The 14580-nt window shown below is 39.7% G+C and overlaps 1 protein-coding gene across 2 annotated transcripts; it reads left to right on the forward strand.

The window, feature by feature from the left end:
* Positions 1 to 1636: 1636 nt before the first annotated feature.
* dusp14 (dual specificity phosphatase 14) lies at positions 1637 to 12809 on the forward strand. Of its 2 annotated transcripts, none has more exons than XM_015605646.3 (2): positions 1637 to 1886; positions 10827 to 12809. In XM_015605646.3, exon 2 carries the CDS (start codon positions 10943 to 10945, stop codon positions 11588 to 11590), a length of 648 nt encoding a protein of 215 aa, XP_015461132.2. In that variant the 5' UTR covers positions 1637 to 1886; positions 10827 to 10942; the 3' UTR covers positions 11591 to 12809. The 2 variants fall into 2 exon arrangements, with proteins under 2 accessions (XP_015461132.2, XP_007248679.2); XM_007248617.4 differs by lacking the exon at positions 1637 to 1886 and adding an exon at positions 3163 to 3435.
* The last annotated feature ends 1771 nt before the right edge of the window (positions 12810 to 14580 follow it).

Raw genomic sequence — 14580 nt, forward strand, 5'->3', positions numbered from 1 at the left:
TGGACCTTTCACACCAAAGGCCTGAACCAAGCATGGTTTAGTTTGCCCAGATAAAGACCAAGGACCCAATTTTGATCCTTTGGTCTAGATCATGGTTTGCATCACCATTCACACCTGCTGTTTTGGTATGGACAAACTGAAAAAGTCAGAAGGTCCAGACCAAACAAGTGTGAAAACCCTGGTTGCAGAGTATAACATGACAATCAGGCAGGGCCGCATATGGCAACCTCCCGGATGCCAAGTATAGTATGACAATTGGCCTGAGCCACAAGTTGCAACACCTTGTTTGCAGAGTATAATATGGAAATTGGCCCGTGCCACTTGTTCATACTTGGCAACACTCCAGTTGCCAAGTATAATACGTGAATCAGCCCAAACTACACATGCCAACACCCTGGTTGCTGAGCATAAAGGCAGATTCACACCAACTACGTATTTTTCAAATGGAAAAGACAAATACAAAACTTGTATCCATGTGTATTTGTATTGTGTGTTTGTGGTAAAACCTTTACAATTTACATGTAAATCTCGATTATTTATCTGCTCTCTGCTTCTTTTTATTCTGCTCTTTAATTTCATCCTTCATGCGAGCGAGCGCTCATCACCGAAAGGGGATAGTTTGTGGTTCTTAATGGTATTGGAAGCACTTTTATAAAGCAAAATTTATAAACCAGCCATAAAGAGGGGTGTGAACATACGTCATTCCCCAGACATTCAGCTCTGCTCTGGAATATATTTCTTTAAACTTTGCAGAATTATAGTCATTGAGCTGATCAGAGTATAAGCTTTTCTCTGCTTTGAAGAGTTACATCTGTAAAAATTGGATGCAGTGTGAAAATGCCTAAATACAGCAAGAAGCCTGAGCCGCTTGTGCAACACACTGGTTGCCGAGTACAATATGACAATCAGGCTGAGCAAAATATATGGCAACATCCTGGTTGCAGAGCTGCATGTGCCAACACACCGCTTGCCGTGTATAATATGGCAATCAAGCTGAGCCAAATATATAGCAACAACCAGTTGCAGAGTATAATACAGGTATCGGCCCAATTCCGCATGGTCGATGCTCAGTCTCAATCAACGTTTCCATGTATCACCTAAGCTTGGGCCCATTCTTCCTCCTATATGAAATGTAGGTGTGAAAGGACTCTAAAAAACACTACTCTAACCCAGAGATAGGGGACAATTGGGGTACACTGTTGCTTTATTCTTTTATCAATGCTCAGATTGTGACCATAGAAAGCTGCTCTTGGCCTGGATTTTTCGGAGGGTGGTCCATTCTGTACCAAACAGCGGCACTAAAGTGGCTCTACAGCTAGAATGATTTCATTATATCTCATTCACTAGACTTCCTCCATCCAGCTCTTTGCTGGAACATAGTTGCACTCAGAAGAAAAGGCATGCTGTAATGTGAACATCTAACCCTTCCTGCGGGACTGGGCCTCTGAGTACTCTCCAAGTCTGCGAGTATCAGGTATTCCACTGAACCTTTTAGGCTTTGTTCCCTCCTCTTCCTGCTTCTGCTGCTGAGAGCACTATGCCTGTACCTGGAAGGCAGAACAGTGAGGCTTTTGTGTTCCACGCTGACGTGAAATACCTCAGATGAATGGAGCTGTCCTGGGCTTTAAATGCTGGAATGGACACAGCAAAGCCTGTGGGATGGAAGCAAAGCCTACCTGGAACGGCACAATCTAGCAGGGCTTAGCATTTGGCTAGTTTTGTGTTGGCCCTGGCACACGGCTCTGTTGAGATATTAAGACGTGTGACATTTGTAATTTAGGCAGGTTCAGAGCTGCAGTTCAGAGGACTGGCTCGGATGGGAGTGGACTCTCACCAAGCTGAGATTTTACAGCTGCTTTGGTCTGTAAGGAGGACAACAGAGTGGGGTAAGTCTTCTACAAACTTTCTCAGGCACTTTCTCATATGACTGCTAAAATAAGAATTGATATATCCCACTATAATAAGGGTTTTATTAAGAGAATTACCATGGGCTTTATTAAGAACGCTCTTCTAAATATGGCCTTCCTTTGCTCTTAAAACATCAGTTTTCTTTGGCAATTGGTATCATTGGTATCCTTGTGGAATGGCTTGGGAGCACAGACACCTGTATAAGCTATGTAAGAGGTGTTATCTTGTGAGTGAGGCTGAATATTGCTCAGTGTGCCTAATGTGCAGTCGATCCACAGTATCCTGTGTTGTGTGTATTGGGTTATTCGTCATAAAAATTTATCATTATCAACCACATTTGTGTAGTTAATTGGTTACTAGATGGTTGATATGCTGTTGAAAAGTGGATGCTGTGAAATTACACATGGTTGCTCTGCTGTTACTAGTTGGTCGCTATGGTGTTGCAATCTACTTGCTATGTGCTTGCTGGTGAATTCCAGGTGGTTGCTATTAGGGGTGCTATTGAGTGAGGCTGAATACTGGCCAGTGTGCTCATGGCAATGTAATGTGAATTATGCGAGATGAGGTCTGAGAGAAGGTTTCAGATGGATGAAACATTCCATTTCTGAACTTGTTCAGCCATGTAAAACTCCTCAATCCACAGTATCATGTTCGTATTGGGAAATACAATGTCTTAACGTATCTTACGTATTCGTCTTGTATCATAAGATGCCCTGTGATTCTCACTTTTAGTTAATTAAGTGATTGGTAGATGTTTACCATGGTGTTTGCAATGGTTGAAATGGTTTGCAAGGTGGTTGCCTTAGAGTTGTTAATATTGTGCAGCACCGTGGCTGTGATGTAGTATATTTTGGAAATGTTAAATATACAGATTACAGTTTCCTCCACATATGAACCAGGGACTCAGCTATGGTCTTAATTACACATGGTCATGGAGGTCCAGAAGCTAGTACTAGTACTAGATACTATGCTAAACTGAGTAGTCTCCGCTGCTCAGGAACATATTAGCAGTTTTTGATGGAGCAACAAGTAGGTCAGTGGGAGTACACACACACACACACAAAACACACTACACACTACACACAACACACACATACTTCTCTCTGATCAGCTCAGCTGTATCGCTCCAGGAGGTCTTCTGTTCTCAACAAAACGTGACACAGACACAAGTGTGTGTGAATGAGTAAGCTTGTGTGTATAAGTGTGAGTGTGTGTGTGTGTGTGTGTGTATAAGTGTGAGTGCGTGTGTGCGTGCGCGCGCGTAGCTCCCTCCACACAGCGCTCGTTACGCTGGAAGGGGAGGCGCTTGTTTCTCTGGGCTGAAGCCGTGTTGAAGCTCCCCCCGCTCGGTCGCGGCTGCTGGTCGCTCTCGCCATGGCTCCGGGGCTCGCCTTCATCCGTCTGAATGGAGCCGGCGAGGTTTGAACCCTCAGCTTCTGCGCTCAACCGCGACCACATCCCCCTCTCTCATCAGCGCCCGCGCCGTTTAACCTGACATCTTTAGCGGCTTCCTGAGAAGTGGAGCAGGTGAGTTTTACTCTCGGAAGGATCTGGAATCGCCGTGCGTAGTTTTTTGTCGTTATGTTGGAGCGAATTTAGCGGCAGAATCGCGGCTGCGGTGGGTTTTTTTTTATTCTGGGGGCGCAATAGCGGCAGTTACGATCGCTGAACGCGTGCGTTTACCCTGTGCAGTGTTCGCTTGTAGCGGTCAGAAATAGTGCACGAACTCGAGCTCACCTTATCCTTATTAATCCTGAAATGCTGAGATTAAGATCTTATACTACACCTGTTGTCTTGCTTAATTCAGTTTTTTTTCCTTTTTTTGTTTAAGTTGTTTGATTGTTGGTTAGATCAGGTGTTTCAAACACTGGCTCACTCACTGCCAACAACCTGTTCCTTCCATCCATTCATTCATTTATTCATTCATTCATTAAAGGACCAGTATGCATTCTTTTTTCTTTTATCTGTACTAACTGATGAAATGATCAGGGTGTGCCTCGGATATTAAGAAAACATGCATCTCTTGACAGCAGTGCTTCAGCAAGTTAGTTTTGTCTCAATCTTTGAGCAAATTTAGCATCAGAATTAATGCTGTTTTTTTCTACAAGGCACAATTAGCAATAGTTGGAATGATTTCTGGGTGTGTTTATGTTGTGTGATGTTTGTTATTTGTAGCATAATGTTGTAATGCTGTAATGTAAAGTAGTGCACGAACTGGACTTCACCCTTTTCATCCTGATTAAGATCTCTTACTACACCTGTTATCTTCTTTAAACAATTTTAAACCCAGTTTATTGCTTTGTATCAGGGGTGGATAATACCTGTGTTAGATTGGTGCTATCAGGTGTTTGAAATACTGGCTTATTCACTGGCAAGAACCTGTTCCATTCAGGCACTATCAATCGTTAAAGGACCGATATGTGTTCTCTTTTTATTTTTATTTTATCAGTACTAACTGATAAAATGATCAGATATGCATCTCCTGACAACAGAACTTCTGTCAGTTTGTTCTTACTTGGATTTTCTGCTATAGAGTGGAAATCTGTTTGCGCTTATTGCTGTGTTCCACTTGAACTTGGATGTGACATCATTCCCAGCTCCGACTTCCAAATTAAACAGATTATGATGTGTTCCATTTCTCTTGGATGTTGAATGTTAGAGAATGAAAGTTTAATGTGTTCTACTTCAACATTCAGATATCAGCCATCATTGTTAGCAACACCAGTCGAAAACAACATATTAAACAGTATTTTGCTCAACCAAATATTCTAGAAACATCCACAGATAGACAGTTAGACGTTAGACAGTTCTGTCTATCTGTAATGTAATTACTGATTTAATGAGAAACTAATAGATAGACAGAAGTAATAATAAGCAATAATACTACTGCTTTCACGTTAGTTTTGAAGTGTGGTTCAGCCATCTTGGATTCTGAACTCAGATGTTGTTGAGGCTCTAACAAATTTCTAAACAGAAAATTAACATTCCTACAAGCTCATCAACTGATTAGCTTCTTCTTAGGGCCAATTTCACCTGATATCATCAATCTGTGTCAGGATATCTGTGTTGGGTGACTGGAAGGTACCAGGTAACACTTCCTAGGTGTGTGTCTCGTATTGCAGATTGGGATTCACTGATATCTGATACTGTTCAGGATTGTTATTGTCAGTGCAGACTCAGAGTAGAGCTGGACAATTCATAGAAAATTAATGGAAACAAACAATCAAAACTTCTAACCAATGTAATCTTCTAACAGGGAAGCAACATATAGGAAAACTTTACCCAAAGAACACAGACCCAACTGTACAATGGAATGAGTAAATGTTACTTAATCATTCCTAGTATTGATTTGAGGATATATTGCCAAGGGCTAGCGCTGATACTGATCATGACTGTTGATCACTTGTAAAATGTAGAAGTTAGTACTGAATCCATGTTGATTTCCATCACAAGAAATGTCACATGGGTATGTAGAGCATTCTGCATTTTTGTAGTTTTGTAGGTAAAAACCTTCAAAATCTACAAAATAGGAATTTATAGAAAAATACGTTAACGTTCATTAGACGCAAGGGTCTTTTTGGAGCATTTTTATTGGTTCATTAATCATGAATTAAGCTAGCAGATTGACATTACAGCAAAAATCTTCGTTTTTAAACTAAACAGTGTATTTATAATCGAATGGAGGCTAATGTTAATGCCCTACCCCTTGTTTTCGAGTGTACCCTTGGAACAGAGTTAGGAGAGGAAGGGGTAAAATCTTCCACCCTAAGAATTGGAATAACCCTTAAAGAACCCAATACAGATATATGTAGCTCTAGCAGTTGCAGTCTAGCAGTCTAGCGCTAAAGTTCAGCAACCTAGCTGCTGCTGCTTAGCTAGTTAACTTTGGGGCTTTATCATACGTCTTCTGATAGTAGGCAAGTGGTGCAGCCATCGTTTGCACCATTAAAGGTGTAATGTGAAAGATAGCTAGCTAGATAGCTACTGAGACAAACTACTAGCAATAATTTTTGTAAAGATTTTATGAAGAAAATGGCCATAAAACATAAAACATTGAAACTACACATTAAACTATGGTAATATAGCGAGTCAAATTAGTGTTTTTTTTTTTTGTTTTTTTTTTTGCTTGTGCTGCATCTTGCCAGTGATTCTTATAGTCATCCTACCCCCTAGTTAATATAGGCTTAATGGCTTAAAAATATAAATTTTCCATTAATATATTTACTAAGTAATTATTTTCCTTTATGAAGTGCAGGCTAGTACAATATAAGACTTTTGTTTTTTGCCGTTTCAATAATGGGAAAAAAAAATAAAAATGTAAAAAAATTAGATTTTTTTACTTTTTTTTTTTTTTTCTTTTTTACTGCATCGCCAAAGTATCGGATCGGGCGTGACTCTGTATCGGCACATACTCAAACGACTCGTCATCATGCATGCCCTAAAATGGAAGAAATGGAACAGGATTCAGCCGCTTGTTGAATCTGATTGTGGAGCTGTGTAGGCAGAATGCTAATAGTCTAGATTACACCTCCAGTTCTCCACATTAGGTGTGGAAGAAACGATGCCATTTTGGGGCTCATATTGCTCCACAGGCGTCTCTAGTTGCCATTAGTGCTTGCACAGGTGGAATCAGACTCCAGCAGAACTCCCCCCTCCACCACTCGCACGTATATAAGCCTCTCCAGTCCCACGCCATGGAAGAATGTGTGATGTGCGTTAGTGACGACAGGTGCCTGAAACATTTCTTGAGTAATGTTTGTGTGTGTGTGTGTATGTGTGTGTGTAGAATACACACAGACACTGCGGTGCTGTAATCCATTTTCGGTTCATATCCTGCTGTTCCCCACAGGGGAGTACCAAGGATGACCAAACGCTCCAGTAAATTGAGTGGAGTGTGAGGCTGATGTTGAGATGTAGTTTTATTATCAATACTGCATTTGTAAAGGACAAACAGAGGATTGATATTATGTTACTCTTCTTCCCAAAGTTACAGCAAAAAACATAAAGCGATAGTTGACTAAGGGACAGCAAAATAAAAATTATAAATAAATTAAAAAATGTGACACGCTAAAATGTACAAAACAACACAGATATAGACATACCTGAGACAAGAGACACAAAACAGTAGTGCAATAGTGGTAGAGGGGATTAAAGAGAGAATGGAGAGAATAGTGATAGGGGAAAATAAAGAGAGAATGGAGAGAATTAAATAGAGAATGAAGAGAATAGTGATAGGGGAAATTAAAGAGAGAATGACTGTAACAGTGTAAAAAGAAATCGTATAACACTAGTGCAAATCGTCGCTGTTCAATGAAAAACAGCAATTTTACAGGAGAGAGAAAAAACTTTCAGTGGAAGTCAATGTAAAACTAGTTTATTCCAGGTCTTTTTGAAGAGTTTCTATTGGTCCGTTCATCAAGAAATGTTGGCACAGTGTAAGGGACAGTTTATCTGTTCAAATTATGTAGTAAACTAAAAATCGACAAAAATGGAGATAAGTGTTTTTCATAGGACAGCAACAAAATATATAAATGTATAGAAGCTTAAAGCTGGTAAAGTGAACAAGTGTATACAGTTCCTAAAAGTTCACAGTTGTAGGGGGAATTAAAGTGGGTATGACAGTGCAGGTATCAGCAGTAGTGCAGGTATTTGGTGTGTGAGTAAATATCAGTTCTTGAAAAGTTACAGTACTGTGTTATTTGGAGGGGAGGGGGGTCCTTTATTCCTCGTGTCAAGATGTTTATGATGCCATTTTCAGTTTAGTAGAATATTATACACTGACAGTGTTTTTAGGTCCACCAAAGTATGAAGAAACACATTAGGAATAATGGAGTAATTTAAAAGTGTTAAACAAACCAAGATACTCTGTGAAGCAGTTGTATTTTCTGAGGCTGGTAACTCTGATGAACTTATCCTGTGCAACAGAGAAAAAAAATCTGGTTCTTCCTTTCCTAGGGCGGTCCTGATGAGTGCCAGTTTCATCATAATGCTTGTAATGGTCTCTGCGACTGCAGTTTTAAACGTCTTGTATTTTCAAGTCACTTTTTTAATATGGATTAGAACATTACTCAAATAGAGCTGTTCACTGTACACAAACTCTACCTCACCACAACTCTTTACAACTGATGCTCTCAAACACATTAAGAGGCAAAAAAAAATAAAGTAATTAACTCTTGACGAGTTCAGTACACCTGTTAACTGAAAGCCTGAATTCCAGGTGATTTTATCTCATAAAACTGACTGAGAAAATGTGCAAAGAGATGTTCAAAAAGCTGTCATCTAAGCAAGAGGTGCTACTTTGAAAAATGTAAAATATAAAACATATCTTGGTTTGTTGTAACACTTTTTTTTTTTAGTTTACTAAATAGTTCCATATGTTTTTCTTCATAGTGTTTATTTGGACCTTAGAACATTTTAAAATAATGAAAAACCACTGAATTTTGTCTGTCATCGTGTTGTCCATGTTGGAGCTTATTAGACTTTCAGGCAGAACAAAAAAAATAGGTGCGTTGGACGCAGTAGATTATAGCAGAAGTTGGGGTCAAACATGGTGCCGTAATAAACTTGTGTTTAAAAAATTATAACGCTTTACTGATTCCAAATTAATCGTGTGTGTTAACGCTGACAGACCTAGTTCTAATACTTGGAATCCTCTGAACATAGAGGCTGAAAGTAGATAAGTGTGAACAATGGCTGGGCCTCTTCAGAATGGAACTGATACCCACGTCTTTCTGCACTCCTAAAGCACAACACTGATGGCCTGGTATTGTGAAAAGTGTGCATATGTATGCGAACGGTTGAATGAATGAACATATTTAGAGGAAGAATGGATGTGAATGCAGGCGAGAGAGAGGACAGCTGAGACAGACACATGTTGCTCCAGGTTACAGCCCTGTGGAGAAAGCGAGAGCGACAGGAGGAGCGCAGGTGCCGTCCGCCCAGCCATCACATTCAATTCATATTTAATGCATCCGCTTTGATATTTGTGGCATGTTAATCAGGGTTAGAGCCTCCCTCCCCGAGCCCTGAGGCGGCTGGAATGGGCTTGATATGTTTTCGGCGAGCAGAGAATACAAGAAGACACGAAAACGAAGGCAGTTTATCTGTATCCAGCCGTTCCTTCGCCTGGCTGGCCTCTCCCCAACAGGCTAACACACATTTCCACAGAGGCTGGGCTCCTGGGGGGCAGCGAGATCAGCTAGGAGCTGAGCACAGCCGGTGGCGTCCAGAGCGTAGGAGGTTTCTGACATGAGGAGATGAGGAGACTCTCCAGCTATCGTTTTAGCAGGCAGCTGTTATTTTTCCACCTATTTGCATGGTTTCTGGCAAACAAACTTTATGCTAGGGCTTGGCGATATGGTTAAAATGTAAATATCACAATATTTTCTCTGTCAAATTCCTGTGCCCTCCATCCCTGAGTACAGTGACTTTATTCAAAATATACTGCAATTCATCCAAGTGAACTAATGTGGACTAATTATGCCTTTTGTAATACAAGTTACATTTATATTTTACATTAACCCTTGTATCCAGAGGGAATTACAGGGTTATTCCTATTGCAGAGATGGGTCAATGTAGTGTTAGGAGTTTTGCCCAAGGTCTCTTATTGGTGTAGAGCAGTACAGTCACCCAGATTGGGAATTGAACCCCAGTCTCTCATATGATACAGTAGCTCACTGGAAGGGAGTGGTGTTATCCACAGCACCATACCAACCACACCAAGTTACAGTTCGCTCTAGTGCTGCACAATATGTATCAAATGTGTTGTGGCTGCAAACAGTGAACGCTGCACATACCACGCTCAGTGTGTGAACAGCATGGAGCAGCAGAGAAAGCATTTGTTTTAATATTTCAGATTAAACTGTTCCTTATCAGCAGTTTAGCTCAATTAAACACAAGTATGTTTCATAACTGGGTCGGATCGAAATCAGATCACGTTCTCACCACAATCCAGAAAACGCTCTAGAAATCCAGATTAAGTTGGTGATAAACTTGATGGTGTAATTAATTTGCATTAAAAATGTGTTACTGATTCCAAATTATTATTATATATATTTATTTGTGTGTCTGTATATATGATGATTTAAACTGCTGGAAATACTGCTCTTTCTTCGAACAAAATAAAGCCCAACTTTCACAATAATAAAAAAATATATGTATCAATGCTTTCCAATTGCAAGGTATATAAGTGCAGGTTTTGCATGCTAGTATACCAAAACATACTAACGCATTTTGTACTAACAAGAAGTGGAGAAGCATTGCTAGGCCAACATACATCACTGCAAGTTCTCCAGCTGCTGTCAGTGCACTGGCATCATAGCACCATTTCGTTTTACGTTGCATTGAGATAAAGAACGGTTCTGAGTATTGTATCGTGTACATTTTGTAGCTAATAGTCAGAGACTAATGCTGTTTTGCGTGTTGCTTTGTCATTGATGAAAGTTCCTGAAAGCACCAGATAAACTGGTGAGAATTGCTTGTTGCTTTTATCTAGATTGTGACGGATCTCAGAACCTGGCTCATAATGTAATCTAGGAGTCATTGTTAGAAGTGAACCCAAAAATAAACACTCTTTGGCCCAGTCATCCACTTGATTATTATGCTCTGCGTCATTGTCAGGCTGGTGTCACACTTAGCACCCTGGTCATTCTTTTATTAATAAGGTTTCTCGTGGTCCTTGAGCAAGCAGCGTCTCTGCAAGAGCCTGACAACAGATTTCTCTTCAACCCACCGACCCGTCGTCATCCATCCGTGCTGAAGTTGTTTCAGTGCTGCAGCGAGAAGTCGAGTCATCTAGTGTGATAAATTACCTCAGTGCTTTTCCTGTTGAGTCACTGTGTTGGGAAAGGACATTTGGGTTCTTGTTCACCTGTAAACACCTGTAAAAACTCTTTTTTTTTCTGCTTGCTTTGTTTCAGGTCTGGCCGAAGGTCTCTGCTGCGTTGTCCTCAGGATGACAGTGGAAGTCTGAGGGACCATCCTGGCTCCGCCTCAAGGTTTTACGTTCTCGTTTTCGTGCCTACGATCTTCCACAATGGGCTCCCGAAGCCAAGGATTCTTCCACCATCACCACCACCATCACCAGCACCACCACCATCGCAGCTCGCTGGTACCCGCAACTGTGCCCAGATTGTTGCCCGAGACGGGCAGCCTGTTGGGTGGCATTGCCCAGATCACACCCACTCTCTTTCTTAGCCGTGGAAACGTGGCATCCAACCGCAGCCTGCTCTTATCCAAGGGAATCACGTGTGTAGTCAACGCCACAATTGAGTTGCCCAACTTCAACTGGCCTCATGTGGAGTACGTGAAGGTGCCGTTGGCTGACATGCCGCATTCTCCGATCTCGCTCTACTTCGACAGCGTTGCAGACAAGATTCACAGCGTTGGGCGGAAGAGAGGCGCTGTGCTGGTGCACTGTGCGGCCGGCGTCAGCCGCTCAGCCTCGCTCTGCCTCGCCTACCTCATGAAGTACCACCGAGTGTCCTTGGCCGAGGCACACGCCTGGGTTAAAGCCCGCCGGCCGGTCATCCGACCCAACGGCGGCTTCTGGAGGCAGCTCATCGAGTACGAGAGGAAACTCTTCGGTAAGACCTCGGTGAAGATGGTGCAGACGCCCTACGGAGTCGTCCCCGACGTCTACGAACGTGACCGCAGGAATCTGGCACCTTACTGGGGTCTTTAGAGGAGTTTCCGGGGCTTTTGGTGTTTGGATGTTTTGTTGCAGGGGGGAGTAAGATGGATGGAGTCACGATGGTGAGCCGAATCTAAATCTGATTGATGAACAAACTGTGACTTCTAGTGACCGTATTCTGGTTGCATTGTGGTTGCATTGATTCTATGCTAAACTAAAGGCTCCTCCTCCAAGACCTCAGAAAAATTAGTTGGACACTTTTTTTTTTTAAATATCCCCAAAGTGCTGAGTGTAAGACTGAGTGAGACTGAGACCAGATTGGATATTGCATATTGGATCCTGAGGAGGATGATGCTGATAATAATGGTGTGATGTCAATGTGTTCTTGTCGATGTTGTCCGTCGATGAAGGGAGCAAGTCCGACCCAGCAGAGATTTCCTGTTGAGGGTCAGGAGGGCCAGAGCCTGAGCTATTCTCGATTAGCAGAACGAACTAAACAAGTGGGAGGCTGAAATCATGGCCTGTGGGGCACTTTGAGAAAGCAAGGCAGCTGAGACTCAGGCTTTCAGTCTTAAGATTCCGCCCACGTTAACGTTGTGATGTGCCAGTTTCGCTGTCATCTTTTGTGTGAGAGGCAGCAATCTGCTCTCGATTACTGGTAGCATTTTCAAACATATTTCTGTACAGAGCTGTCAATTCAGTTATCGCAAGAGACATGGAAATAGCGCTTTTAAAGGGAAGAGTACTGAGATTTATTATAAAAAATGAGGAATATGAACAGGACTGTCCAGTTTATTGAAAGAACCATGGAATGATGCTTATGTAAGAGCTCCAAACACTGGATAAGGGAGAGTTTTAGGATTCTAACCAACGGTGCTGCTAAAAGACAGTTGGAAGCTGAGTTGTAGTTCTTGTTTTTGGTATATTTTTTCAGACTTCAGCAAAAAAAAAAAAAAAACACTAAAGTGATCAGGAGTCGTTTTTCAGCTACTAATGTTTGGACCCTTTTGCACTTTTGTTTTGGGTTTATAGGTAATTTTGTGGTTATTTTTCTGAAGAAAAAAAAAGAATTACTTAATACAGAGACTTTCACACACAATAATTTATGGCCAGATAAATGATTAATTTAAAAAAGAGAGATTAATTCTGTAGTGTCAAAAATTTCAGTGATTATATTGAACTAATGCTAATGTTATATATATATATATATATATATATATTGAAAAATAAAGACTTTGTGTTGAAACTAATAAAGCATTTAAAAAGAAAACAGTCTTATTTTTTTTCTTGTTACATTTTCTTTGGTAATGGTATGGAAAAACCCATAGTTTAAAGTCTGTTTACCTCTAACTTTACATTTTAACTTCTCAATGTACAAAAAGAAGATTATATTTCAAGTGATTTTTTAGCAGTTATATTGGTTGACCCATTGTGACTTAAAAAAGTCACAATGGGTCAACCAATATACCACTAATATAAAGATATAAACCAATTTACCTAATATAAAGATATGAAAAATTGAGTTTATGTACTCGATAATCAGATCATAGTCAGATGTTGGCATTCTCATTATTTTAAATGATGTAAAATCATATTCCAATTTCTTATTCATGATTAAGGATTAAAGCCTAGAAATGCTGCTTATTCAGGCAGGATTCTGAAGCAGGAAGGCGCTCAGTTAAGTGTGAATTGTTAAGTTAATTACCCAGCCTCTGTTTTATTTGGTAAAAATGCTAACTGCTCATATCTATCAGTGTGATGTTCATAGCTTTAGCATCATCAGGACATAATGCTGCCTTTTTCATTGATTTGGATGCAGAGAGTTTCAGAGGCATCAAGTCAGAAAACTTCAGTTTTAAACAGTAAATGAGAGCTGAATAGCTGTAATCAGATTTTTCAGAGCATGTATACAGTTACAGCAGTAAGTTGAAGTTTACATGCTTTGCTTCTGGTTGAAAAAGTACAAATCTGATTATTACCTGACTAATGTAAACCCCTGTTTCCCTATTATCTGGTTTTGCATTTGCATGTATAAATGTTGATTGGAATACTGACAAAGTCATTAGATTATAATCTGTGTTAATTTGTTGATTGGTTTAATAAAAAAAAAAACATCTGCAGTTATCAAGTTATCAAAACAAATGCACATCAGATTTTATACAGTTATCTGATTATTTAGTGCATGATCATTTCATTGATCAGATTCCTGACAAAATCTGCAGGCATTGGTTTATTAAATGCATGTTAATTTGTTGATCGAATTACTGATCAAATTATCTGCAGTTATCACATTAATGAGTGCACATCAATATGTTAATTGGATAAATGACAAAATCTGATTATATGCACTTATGGGATTGTGGAGAAAATGTTAATGATTAATCTGAAGTTATCACATTATTAAGTGCATATTAATTCTCTGAGCAGATTACCAACAAAATCATACTTTAGCATTATCAAATTATTAAGTGCTGTAGTTCATTGATCAGTTTTCTTCTGACAATCTATTTTTTTTGCTGTAATCAGATAATTAAGTGTGCAGTAATTTGTTGATTGGATTCCTAAAAATTTTCTGTAGTTATCAAATTAATAACTACACGTGAATTTGTTGATTGGATTGATGAAAAAAATAGATTTTATTCATTTATTCATTTTATTTTATTAAAAAGATTTTCTGCATAAATTAGATTATTAACTGCATGCTAAATTATTAATCACATTAATGACGAAAAAAAAAAAAAAAGGATTTTCTGCAGTTATCCCTATTGGTTTATACTGTGATCTATCATCCCCCCCCCCAAGCAAGAACATAGCAGAAACATGTAGCCTAGTATGAAAATGATCTGTGCAGAGATTTACGAGCTTTTTAAGAATATTTTATAATACATTCTACTAAAATACATTAATTTCCAATGGGCATATATGTAGCTGAAACAGGGAGCTTAGTGCATCCCAAATTTATCAACATAAATATTTTTTAACAGAACATTATAGTCATTATGGCTTTTAGAAAAACGTGTTTTTTTTTCTTCCTTACATTA

This window comes from Astyanax mexicanus, chromosome 18 (genome assembly GCF_023375975.1).
Source record: "Astyanax mexicanus isolate ESR-SI-001 chromosome 18, AstMex3_surface, whole genome shotgun sequence".
NCBI lineage: Eukaryota > Metazoa > Chordata > Actinopteri > Characiformes > Acestrorhamphidae > Astyanax > Astyanax mexicanus.